This window comes from Octopus bimaculoides, chromosome 24 (genome assembly GCF_046866305.1).
Source record: "Octopus bimaculoides isolate indiv1 chromosome 24, ASM4686630v1, whole genome shotgun sequence".
Classification (NCBI taxonomy): Eukaryota; Metazoa; Mollusca; class Cephalopoda; order Octopoda; family Octopodidae; genus Octopus; species Octopus bimaculoides.
Window position 1 is genome coordinate 35,090,081 of NC_142951.1, and position 13,510 is coordinate 35,103,590.

A 13,510-nucleotide genomic window follows, 5' to 3' on the forward strand; every position below is an offset into this window, starting at 1 on the left:
CAGAGGAGAAAGTCCCAAACAAACACTAGCAGGTATGGAGAGTAGACCAAATGCCTTACAATGACCAGTAAGGGCGGAGAGTGGGCTAGGAGAAAGCCCCTTAACAATAGCCATGAACGGTCAGTTATAAATTAAAACAGCCGATTAAAATGCTGGATATAAGAGGACCCCTAATATTATGGAGAGAGAGAGAAAGACTGCACTGCTAAAGGGAAAATGATGAGCATGAAGGGCATCGGTTGTGGAAAGAATTATCAACTACTTGAAGTGGTTGGCACTTGTGAAGAGGGAGTCCAAGCAGGATATGGCACAAAATGGTGAAGACTGATCTCAAGAAGATTATGAAGAACAATAACAAGCACTGATGCAGAATCAGTTGGAGAAGATCCAGTCACAAGTGCCATAATGGCCGAAAGCACTTGCTTCAATGGTAACAGAGATAAGGGCTGGGGTGAGTGATATCGGAGCTCTTTGCAATTGTATTCCGATTACAGTATTTCCTTGTGTATAAAGAAGCCGCATTACTTTAATACTTGAGTTTTAACTGGGGGAAAAAAACATAGAAACTCTGCCCCCAAAATGGAACAACAAATATGATACGGTCCCTCAATCCATGTTGAAGGAGAGCAATTCTGAATAAGAACTGACCTAAGACGTAACAATGTATAAGATGGGACCCATCCTGGCATGTTCAAGAACCAAATGAAGGGCAGATTTTCATTCCTGGGGTCATCCCGATTCAAAAAATTATATGTTTATGTAGAGCAAATGTTGACTGGGATACAGGGGTCCCAGACGGACAGAATTTCACTTTTATTAATACAGAGTGGAAATTTGGCTGCTATTTCTAACAGTCTGAGAAACCACATAGAGGTTGGTTCCTTTATGATGATGATTGTGATGTTTATGGTAATTAACAGTACCAGCTGATTGATAGAGTTGAACAAGTCCCATGTTCTCTCTGACCACTAATGGACACAGACTGACCCTCAATTACAGCCATTAACACCTCCACACACTAACCCCCACCTTCCGATTAAAAAGTTTGCAATGAGACAAGTACACCCGATTAGACACGTCCATTGTTGTTGCAGCCACCCTGAATAAACAACAATCTACCCAGTAATCAGTGTATAACATTGTGTGTACCTCACCAACCTACACACACACACCTGTACCCAACTTGACCACCTGGGTACTAATTAGCTTTAACTGTCTAAAATGACTGGCTCTACTTCACCTGTCTCTATAACTGGTGGAATAGTCCATTTATTGACTGGAGTAACTAGTGGAGAAGTCCATTGGTTGGCTGCACTACAGCCTAACTACAAATCCATCATCACCACCACATCTAGATGCTATCTTTGGAGGTTGTTTAATTTGAAACCAAGATGGTTCTAAACTTTATTTCTGGATTGTACTTTCCCGTGTCACATCTCCCCCCCCCCCCCATTCGCCCCTCTATGTTCCTCCCCTTCTCAGGCACTTACACCTCTCCCTGTCTCCCCCCCCCCTGCCACAGCTCAAAAACCGGATGATGGTACTTGGAGATATAGCTTCGACAGGCAGGAGTGAGACATTGATGATGATGATGGTGGTGGTGGTGGTAGGAGTTGGAGAGTCGGAGAGAGAAAGGGGGAGGGAGAAGCAAGCGAAGAGAAAGGAGGGGAAAGACAGAAACACTTGACTGCTGGCCCTTATTAACCCATCCCAAAGAGAGATGGCGAGTCAAGACTCTTTGCAGGCCCTTATCAAGCCATTGCAGAGAAGAGAGAGAGAGAGATGGAATCTGCAATCTGTTATCAGATCAATCCATCCAACAGGCAGTAATGCACACACACACACACACACACAGTCCGGTAGATTCCATTTGCTAAGAATGTGAGGAAAATAACAAAGTTTTGCATTGTCAGCCAAAAGTAATAGAAATACTCCAAAAACGATGGTGGAAGGAAGAGGAAGAAGTTGAACAGTGTGAAGAGATACCCTTTCTTGGGGGGGGAAAGGAGAGAGAGAGAGAGAGAGAGAGAGTGTGTGTGAGAGAGAGAATGTGAATGTGAGGAAGAGTGTGTGTGTGTGTGAGATAGAGAGAGAAAGAGTAAAAGAGAGTGTGAGAGAGAATAAGAGAAAAACAATCAAGATTTTATCACAAGATTTCCAAACTGGTAAAAGCAAATGAAGGCTTAGTCAAGTATTTCTTTTCACTCTCTGTTCCAAGTGAAGAACAGTCATTTATTATACGCAAGTATGACCACAATGGGGTTTATTTCAAATAACATTAGTCTATAGTAGTTGTTGTTTAACACCAGGCCAGTCATGATACAAAAGACCCATGGATCAAACATGTGGCAGCTGCGACCATCAGAGTCCAATGTGTCCTTCCCTTTTTTCGGATAATAGAATGGGCCATGAGAAAGATTTGGTTGTTATTTACCTGGTGACCTCACTCACTGGTGATGGTGCCATATGAAAAGCACCTGGTACACTTCGTAAAGTGGTTGGCATTCGGAAAGGCATGAAGCTGTAGAAACCATGCCAGAGATGACATTGGGATTCAGTGCCGACTATCAAACCATCCAAATGATGCCAGTATGGAAAACGGACATATGATGATGTTCCATCTTCCCCCTTGTACACAACACATACATCTACTCATCCCTACACCAACACCTCTACAATCTCCAGCATGGCCATAATCCAATGACTGAAGCAAGTAAAGGATGAAGGATAAGCAGGCGTACTATATAAGGGGTTTAGTAACATCCCCAAGAAAAATTGCCTCTCCTGTATCCCTTGAGTGATGACCCCCCCCCCCCCCCCCCTATTAAAGCCACACCATTTGGAACACTAAAAAACAAAAAAACAGTCGACACTTCATAGCTGGATATTTCATTTATCATTGATTGGAAATATTTAAATAGCTTTAGAGGCTAATTAATTTTCTTTGTTATTTAATAAAGAAAGGAAGGAAAAAAATTTAGAAAGACTAATTAAAACAGAAAGGAAAATACAAAGGCAGAAAACCAATAATGTTACATCCAGCATATGTAGAGTGGAGTGTTTCGCCCAACGTTTAACTCTTTAGCTTCCATAACATTAATACATGTATTATGGCTGTGGGGGTTTGGGTGCTGGACAGCCGATCTAATGACCCTTTACCGTTCAAACTACATTCTCTGTGAGGTACTTCAGCCCTGTAGCATTCAAACTGACCATTTCTGGCCAAAATATTCTGCTCAAACCCATGCTTCTGCTTTAACTTAGTTCTGACAGTAATACTTAGGTATTAGCCCCTTTGTATTGCTGAAGACTGGGTGTTTGGCTTTCAAAGGTTATTGGTACTTCTCCAATACTTGATTAACTCAGAGGGGGGGGGGAACACTGTCCCTGTCATTCTGTGACAAATGGTTTCATCTAAAACATTAAACTACCAAATATAAGGATGGTTGTGTGATTAACCTTTTAGCATTCAGATTATCCAATCAAATGCAATGCTTCTTTATTCATATCGTCTTCAATCAACCGTACATTATCTCGTAATTTCAAGATTTCAATGATGTGATTGTATAGTTTTTGAATGACATTGTAAGGGAGGTGTGAGAGGTCAGATCTGGCTAGTTTAAATGCTAAAGGGTTAAGAAGATTGCTTTGCAGCCATGTGCTTTTGGGAAATGTGCATATGTATCTATATTATTTTTATCAACTCCAACTCAGATAGTCTACTTGTTTTTATGTTTATGCTTGCCAGATCCAGCCTCTCACACCTATCCTACAATGTTGTCACCAAAATAAATAATCACATCATTGGAATCTTGAAGCTGTAAAATAATGTATGATTAAGTCAAAACAACGTGAATAAATAAACATCAAAATCAGCATGGTAATCTGAATGCTAAAAGAATCAGTCTGGGATACAAACAAACAAACACCTGGATGCAACAACAGCACACCTTATTAAATGTCACTTATTTGTGACACTGACAAACAGACTCTCAGCTACCCTTGTCTCAATATTTAGCCCCTGCAGCCTTTCATTTTTAGTGTCCCTGAAAGGTCACCAATTTCAGATGGTGGAAGACAAGAAAATTCGCAACTAGAAGTATGAACCACTCTTGAAAATGTGTTCTGGAAACCAGAATAAAAATGTTGGTAGAGACGTATCAACAGTGGCAGGAACTATTTTGAAAGGAAATAATAAAAGTCTGATTGATTTGTAAGTAATAAGTTTGTTCTTTAAAAAGTTTTAGACAGACAACATACATGCACGTTTCATACACATACACAACCAACCTCACACACACACACACAGAGCTGGTTAAACTTCTGTACTAAACAGGGATCTCAAGCTGCTGCTAAATGTGACAACCTAAATCTACTTTCAGTAGAATGATTAATCGATGAGACACAGCAAAACTGACATTGTTGTTGTTATTATTATTATTATATGACATCATCATATGATATACTATTATATTTTACATGTTTATGCTATGACAAACAACATTACTATAGAACAATGGTTCTCAACCAGGGTCCATATAAGATTTTGTTAAAGTTATGCGCAGGAGTGACTGTGTGGTAAGAAACTTGCTTCCCAACCATATGGTTCTGGGTTCAGTCCCACTGCGTGGCACTTTGGGCAAGTGTCTTCTACTATAGCCTTGGGCCGACCAAAGCCTTGTGAGTGGATTTGGTAGACAGAAACTGAAAGAAGTCCATCATATATATATATATATATATATATATATATATATATATATGTATTTGTGTGTCTGTATTTGTCCCCCCCACCATCACTTGACACCTGATGTTGATGTGTTTACGTCCCCGTAACTTAGCAGTTTAGCAAAAGAGACCGATAGAATAAATCCTGGGGTTGAATTGTTCAACTAAAGGCGGTGCTCCAGCATGCCCCCAGTCAAATGACTGACAGCAAGACTACAGAGATGATGAGCAATGGCTGGAAGAAAACTGAGTGAAACCTAATAACTAGTTGATCTAGCAAGTGCAGCCTTATTTCGGTGTACAATGATGCCACTGAGAGGAAGGCCCTGAAATGGAGCGCATTCTCTCCTGATAACTCCATAAACTTGTTGGCATTCAGTATGCGGAGCTTTCGACTGGTAGCACTTACATCTGCAAGTTGTTGGCAAAAAGTCTTATACTTGTACCATACAGAAAACGTTTTAATTATTTTTAAATACAATTGAAACAAATAAAAGAATAAAGACGACAGTTTGAGTGCTATGCGCCAATCTTGGAGTCTCTTGTTCCTACCACATTCTTCAAATTGTTCACCCCCTCCCCACCACTTAAATAGTTTCATTGTTTTGTTTTTAGAAAAACAGTTGTTCTCTCTGTCTTGACATTGGGTGTCAGGCACAAGGCACTGATGACTAATGTTTAGCCCCAGGTCAACTCAGATCCACAAGACCAAACATCAAAGACATGTCCAGCTGTGACCATCTAGAGTGACTTGTTGTTGTTGTTAGTCCCAGGCTGGTCCTACAATCCCCACCACCACCTCTATGCCAGTAGTTCTTAACCACAGCTCTCAGGTACCCCAACCATCTTCCTTCTACAAATGAAATAAATTTTTATTTAATCCCTCAGCATTTAATCCAGACAAATCCAGCCCACATATTCTACCTCTTTAATGTTAAAACTGTAAAACTGACCAGATCCAGCCTCTCACCTACCTTACAATGCCATTCTAAAAATATACAAACACCATTGAAATCTTAAAGCTACAAAATAATGCCCAATTAATTCAAGGTCAACTTTATCTTCCCACGGGGGTGGGGGCAAGTCAAATTAAGTACCAGTCATATACTGATGGTCATTTTAAATGAATGCCCCTCCTCCTCTTCTCTTGCTACAAAGAAATCTGAATGCTAAAGGGTTAGCTTGTTTTTTTTTTTTTACTTGTCTGGTGTGGGCCTCTTAAAAAAAATCCAGGTTTTGGATCTGGATATTGAAATGGTTGAGACCCACAGCACTATGCAGTTGAATGAATTGCTAGAAACAGCAGTCAAATCTCCTTCAAAGCATACAATCACCTTAACAACGGAAGGAAACACGTCCAAAATAATATATTACTGCTTGAAAACGACTGGATGGCCAAGGCTGGAATGGGTTTGAACAAAGGACAACTCAGTCATGACAGACCCAAGACTATACAGGAGCACAAGGGGCAGGGACATGGACCGAAATTTATAAGGAAAAGGGGTGGAAGGTTTTATACAGTTTACTGTCTTTATGTAGATCCCATAAAACAACTATACCCCTCCCCCACCCAGCCTTTTCCTTCACTCCAGCAGGAGCCATATTCGTTTTACATCAGTCATTGCATCACTTGGTAGTGACATGGATACATGTTAGTGTCTCTGTGTAGTGGAACAAAAACTTGCATCCACAAACAAAGGATGCCTCTACGTGGTCGCTCTCCGCTAGAAATAGCAGTTAAACCTACCTCGAATTACGTCGTACCATCTTTAAAAGAAAAAAGCAAGGAACCACTGGTATAATGTAGTCCTATGTACACTATGACTGAGACAAAGACGGGATGATCATGGCCAAATCGTCTTTGATCATGTCTGTCTGCTCAGTCACGGTCGACCTGGGGTTAAACAGCAACACGAAGGAACGGTAGCGAAGAGAAATAACTCCTGATGGATATGCCACGGGGCAGCTAAAAGTAACAAGTGCTGCTGCTGGGGGAATCTGTGATGTGCTCAAGCATTTCCTCCTCAGAACTTCTATTGACATAAAGAATTGCTGTTTTATTCAAGACGAGAAGACTTCTTCTTCTGAGAGAGCGGACGAGTGGGTGGGGTGGGGGGAGGAGGAATGAGAGAGAGGAGGGGGGCAGTGAAAGCGTGACAAAGAATGAAGTTGTGTAAGAGGGGTGTGTGTGTAAAGAAATGGATCTAAATATAGACAGGAAGGCTTAGTAAACCAACATTATGTCGAGGGAAGAGAAGAGAGAAACGTGCTGTTGATGTTTTCTTTCTTTCTTTCTTTTTCAAATCATCTCTTGTCTCCTCCCCCTTCGCTATTAAAGGATATATATGTATATAGATATATAGAGAGAAGCGAGGTGGAGTGGATGAGATGATTTTAAAAAGAGAGAAATAAGGAGATCAAGAACACCTCCCCCTCTCTCTCTCTTGCCGAACGAAACACTTAACTGCGTGTGTTCCGTAATAATCATCACAGTACAGGCCATGCTGGGACAACGGCTGTCTGTTTACACCCCCCCCCATTAAATTATTCTTCTGTAGACGTACACGACAACCATGCTAACTTTAAAATATCCTCAAACAATGAGGACCTAACAAAGACTCGAACCCACGTCGTCTATGTTGTCCTCTCCTAACAAAAAACTATTAACCATATTTGACTCTGGTCGTATCTTTGTATATTTCTGTAGGGATCGAATACCATTTTCAATATCAATACGTCTACTGATCGAACCCCAGCGTAAACACCATCGATAATAAACAAACGAGTCGACTCGTCTCATCTCACATCACACTTTACTGCAATATGTTCTCGTTAAGACAAGGAAAAACACACTGCATAATGTAGTCCCAGATACATTGTGCCGTTGAAAAAAAAAGAACAGTCATTTGCTGGCTCATCTTTGACTATTACAGGTTTGTTTGTCCAAGGATGATATAAGAGTTAAGCAACATCTTTAACATCATCATCACAACCATCATATTCATCACTAAAGTTAGCAGAAGAGCCGCTAAGTGCTGCTATCTCGACCAGCGAGCAATAGCAGTTAAATCTCCCTCAAAACATACACCTTATAGTCTTTAAAACAAAAATAATAAATAAACCGGCACCGTTGTCATAGATTAACGGATGACATGGGTCAGGTGTGGAAATGTATTCGTTCACAAATCGGAGCTTAACCAGGTGCTAAAAAAAGGCATATAACCCAACCGTGTGTGGGTATATATATATATATATATATATATATATATATATATATATATATATATATATATATATATACATACACCCACACACGTTGTGGTGTTCAAGCATCGGTGAACAACACACGTGACTTGACGAAAACGGATGTGCATCACGAATGGAAGATGGAAAAGTCGCACCACTAATACAATATATAAACACACATGCACACACACGTAAATGGTGTCTTCGACAAGCACAAAGCCCAAATTTTGGAACCAATATAGACATATATTCTTTTGCTGGTTTCGGTCATTTGACTGCGGCCATGCTGGAGCACCGCCTTAAAGCGTTTTAGTCAAGAAATCAACCCCAGGACCTATTCTTTGTAAGCCTACTTATTCTATCGGTTTCGTTTGCCGATTACGAGGACATAAGCACACCAACATCGGTTGTCAAGCGATGGCGGGGAGGCAAACACAGACACAATACATTAGCGGCTATAGAAGACACTTGCCCAAGGTGCCACTCTAGTTTTTGGCTGGGACTTTATTTTATCGACCCTGGAAGAATGAATGGTAAAAGTGGAATACGAAAAGCAGACATATAAGGATTTCTAAAGTTTGGCACGATTTCGGGTGGTGGGTCATGTTGAATGTAGTCGATAATGTCATACCTTCGTAGTTAACTGGTATTTTGCTTTACCGACACCAGTACTTTACTGGTACTTTATCGAGCCCGGAAAGCTCAAAAACAGACCTCGGCGGGATCTGCCCTCAAAACGTAAATGCCTCTATCACTGCAAGGTATCTTATCCGACTCTCTAACACTTTAATCATCCTAAATAATGTTTCTAACTCAAGCACAAGGCCACAAATCGATTTCAGTACTTGATTGGTTAGGGTTTAACTGATTGGTTCTTCACTTTATTGATTCCGGAAGAATAGATGAAATGTAAAGTTGATCTCAAACGGATTTGAACTGAGAACATAAAACGTTGTAATTTAATACCGACCCTCTAACGATTACTGCCCTCCATTACTTGCACAGAAGAATAAAACTGAAATTATGAAAGCTTTATGCCTTTCTGGTTGAGCACCGAGTATGGGATGTGAAGTGAAATAGCTACAACTGACCAGAGAAAACCCGGGTGGGAGACCTCGCTAGAAAAACTCAGTCGTACCCTATAAGCTCCTGCAGTAGTTATTTTGTTCTTACCAAGTATGAAGTTAATATTCGGTGTGGACACATAAATAATTGAATGTGAATGGAGTGTTTCGTGAAATAGTCGATCAGAGAAACATAAATATAAAATTCTTTTACTCATCAACCCTCTCACCTCCAACGCGAAATCTGAACTTAGAAACGTGAAAAATAAATCCAACCAAATTACTGCAACATAAATTTAGTTGGGCGCCTCTTCTGTTTTGGCGAACTCACTCGCCTGCTTACCACCTCCCCCCACTCTCTCTTTTTAAATTATATATCAACACAATAATTATTGGCATTCCATTAAATGTAATGTGTAAGGTAAAAAAAAAAGTACAGATTTTCAGACTGAGATTATATATATATATATATATATATATATATATATCCCCTACACAAGCAAATATTACATATATAGACAACATGCATTTTGCTTGTCATATATAGTCTTTCTCGATCTGCACACACACATGTAGGAATATGTGAGTATATTATATATATATATACATACACACACACACACACATATATATATATTCGAATATGCCTGAAAAGATGAAATTTGAAGTTCAAGTCAATCCGTACAAACAATAAATTTAACATTTAACTAATACTAACACCCGTATTGAATCCTTCCATTAGTAAATGTGATATTTTAAACTTAACAACACTAATACACACGTTATATATATAACATAGAAATTATACAGACAGAATACACGTTTTTTTTACCAGGTGTTAAATAACCATTGATATACATGCATTTTTATCCTATATATACATATATATACACACACACATATTGGTTACATGGATATATATATATCGTAAACACATTAATTTCTAAAATACTCAGCATATATAATATACTACAAATACATTATATATTAAAATATAGCTAATACAGACATAAATACATGTATATATATATATATAGAGCTGTTCGTCAGGTGTATATATATTATTACTACACGCCTGCCTATTTACGCAAACAGTGTGTATAAAACGAAAGCTGAAAAGAGAAAAAGCGATATGAATTCAAAGTAGAAACCCTGTTGAATAATAAGCGTCCATAGAAGCTGTGTAAATGGAGGTTTCACTGACCGTAAATGGTTCGCAAACGTCTTTCGTTTACATCCACATTGCCACGGCTCGCCATCTTCACTGTGGAACTCTCACCACAAAAAAGGTAGACAACACTATGGCGAACCACGTGACCGAGAGTCCGTTGTTGTTGTTTAGCCCCAGGCTAACCATGACTGAGTAAACTCGGAATCGAAAGCATTCCGCCCCGTCTGTTTTTTAATTTTTTGGGGGTTATCTACGTCTACACTGTTTAATGTGTCCTTCGCATTTTAAAGAGTTGAGAGAGGTTTTGACTGCTGTTTCTACCAGAACGAGCCACTACGTACAAATTCTATGCCTGTTGTCAGTCCCTCACCATTTCAGTTGTTGTTTTGTGATTGTGGTGGTCGAATGGTATGGTGGTGGTGGTGGTGGAGATGGTGGAATGGTAATAGCGGTGGTGGTGGTATCTTCACCGATGTAGTTGTTCTCGTTGCTTTTTTACGTCGTCGTCGGCGCTGGCGATTTAGTTTAGTGATGTAGTTGTTGCTTTTGTGGCAATTTCTTTATTGTTATAATCATTCCTTTTGTTTGTCTCTCTTTTTAAATGAAATTGTTATTTTGGCTGCCAAGAAATAGTTTATTTGCAAATTTGAGTCGTACTAATCTTCATATCATGCAGTTTGAATTTAATTTTAGCTTAGAAGCGTCTGTTTATTATTATTGGCGTAATTTACTCTCTCAACACACAACGAAATAATAAAACAGCAAATCGTGATTCTACGTTTTTTTTTTTTAATAATTTATGTATCACGTGGTAAGAGAGTGCTCTCCCTTACTTAAACCGGAAGTTGATCTGCAGCAATATTCGTAGAGTCCGGTCTTTAGTCTTCAAATGTTTCTGTCGTTATCCCTTACTACAGTTTAATCAACAAATCAAACATCGACAGAATTTTGAGTCCTTAAAGACTGGAGACAATTCCTTCTCAATCAGTAAACAACCTCTGAAATATAAATGCTAGTTAGATACATTTTAATAATCTCTTGTTAGTATTTCTGACCTTGTAGACGACACACTGTCTCATAACCTAAGAATCACGAGAATTATTCGACAATTGCGAGGTCGTGATAATTTACCCGACGAATGTCTGCTTTAAACCTGTGAATAAGTTTTATGCGAGCTATAAATTCGTGGCTCGCAAACAACCGTCAAACGATTCCCGGGGTCGATTTCTTCAAGGCTCAAAATTCCTGGCTAAAGAATATCAATAGAACTGTATTTGTCTAAATATTGATAAATAAACATTTTCACAACCATACTTTTCACATATATTGTTAGACATATTTGAATCAATAGAATCAGTGGTTCCTAACCTTTTCACTACCAAGGACCCCTTTTATTTAAATGAGTTTTCCCACGGACCACTTTTAACATGCTCAACGAGCGCCTTGAACAGTGATACAAGATATCAATTCAGGCGAAATTTACCTTTGTTCAGAAAAGTCCTGCAGATGTAGACATCGTAACATTTCACAAAATGGGACAATGTCTCCAACATCTCCGATTGTAAAGAACCAAGTTTTCTAAATTAGGCTTCACAAATGCTGATTCATTTCCAGACCTCAATAACATTTTTGCCTCCTCATTCTTCGTTCTATGACAATCCTGTTTCACAAGAGGGACATTTTTTGTTTTTGAGTCAGCAGAGATTGGGGATATTATTTCATGGAGCCTATTGTGCCCATCACTCCTGTTTATGAACTTTGTCGTCCAAAAAGAGCTACTGAATCAACAGAAAGAGTAAATCTGAAATTTTATTTCGTGTATAAAAATTTGAAAAGAAGAATTTTATTGAATTGCAATTGAAAAAAATATTGCTTTGAAATTTTGGCGCAAGATCAGCGATTTCAGGGGAGGGGCTTACATCGATTTCATCCACCTCAGTGCCTGACTGGTACTTATTTTATCGACCCCAGAATGAGGAAAAGCAAAGTTGACTCCAGCGCAATTTGAACACAGAACGTATAGATAAACAAAATGCCACTGAGTTTTCCGTCCAGCTTCCTTACAATTCTGCTAGTTTTCTGCCTCACGAATGGGAGGAAAAAAAAAAAATTAAAATCATTTAAAAGTTGAACGAAAGCTTGGAACAGTGAATGACTGAATGTTCTTTTGTAAAGATGTGTTAGAGTGTCGTGGCACTCCGTCGGTTACGATGACGAGGGTTCCAGTAGATCCGATCAACGGAACAGCCTGCTCATGAAATTAACGTGGAAGTGGTTGAGCACTCCACAGACAAGTGTACCCTTAATGTAGTTCTCGGGGACTCAGCGTGACACACAGTGTGATGAGGCTGGCCCTTTGAGATACAGGTACAACAGAAACAGGAAGAAAGAGTGATAGAAAGTTGTGGTGAAAGAGTACAGCAGGGTTCGCCACCACCCCCTGCCGGAGCCTCGTGGAGCTTTAGGCGTTTTTACTAAACACTCACAACACCCAGTCTGGGAATCGAAACTGTGATCCCACGATTGCAAATCTGCCGCCCTAACCACTGTGCCATTGCGCCTCCACTGTTAGGGTGTAACAGGCAAATAACTGTATTTTATAAGTTGGCATAACTGTAGTCGTAATGGAGACGATGGTGATGGTGGTAGCAAAAAATGGGAAACCTTGTTTCATCTAACTGAAGGTGAGGGAGGGTCTTAGCACTGGTTTGGTGGATCTATAACACCGCCCGGTGAGGGCAGTGGATCGGAGAAGACGTGCATTTTTAAGAGAGAGAAAGAATCCAGAGAGTTAATATTTAGACGCCTATTAAGTGCGGCAGGGCGTTAAAAGAAATGTCCAACTCCAAGGTTCGTGTCGTATAAAGCAGACCAGACTAACATAATGACCAGGCGCAGCTGGTCTAAGGTTAATAGTAAAGGTAGAGGCCCCCTTCGGTCACGAATGACCATGGGATTGCACTTTATTTCTAGATCTTTGTATTTTGAGAATTTCTCCGCTTCTTTTAGAGATACATCGTCATCTATTGGTATTAATACATTGATTAGAAGGTATTTTTTTCTTGGTGATCTCTGACAACTGTATGAGATCTATTAGCGTTGATTTCTCTATCTGTGTGTGTTGACATATACAAGAGTATGGTTGCTTTGTCATTTTCTGACACCTTTCCTGGCGTGTACCTACACCATCTTTTTTTGCTGTCATTCCATAGTGTTGGCATCGCTTCCAGTGTATATATTCTTCATTATGTATATCTGGTGGTCTCAGAAATTATTATTATTAAAAAAAGAGAAACCGCATGGA

At 39.5% G+C, this 13,510-nt stretch overlaps 1 protein-coding gene across 1 annotated transcript in view; it reads right to left on the bottom strand.

Annotated features, from left to right (window-relative positions):
• Positions 1 to 10,310, bottom strand: part of LOC106869073 (N-alpha-acetyltransferase 25, NatB auxiliary subunit) — a 31,652-nt gene extending 21,342 nt beyond the window's left edge. The window contains exon 1 of the mRNA XM_014914594.3: positions 10,240 to 10,310. Within this exon, the coding sequence (XP_014770080.1) occupies positions 10,240 to 10,294 (55 nt within the window). The 5' untranslated portion in view covers positions 10,295 to 10,310. The remainder of the gene's footprint in view (positions 1 to 10,239) is intronic.
• Positions 10,311 to 13,510: the final 3,200 nt, after the last annotated feature.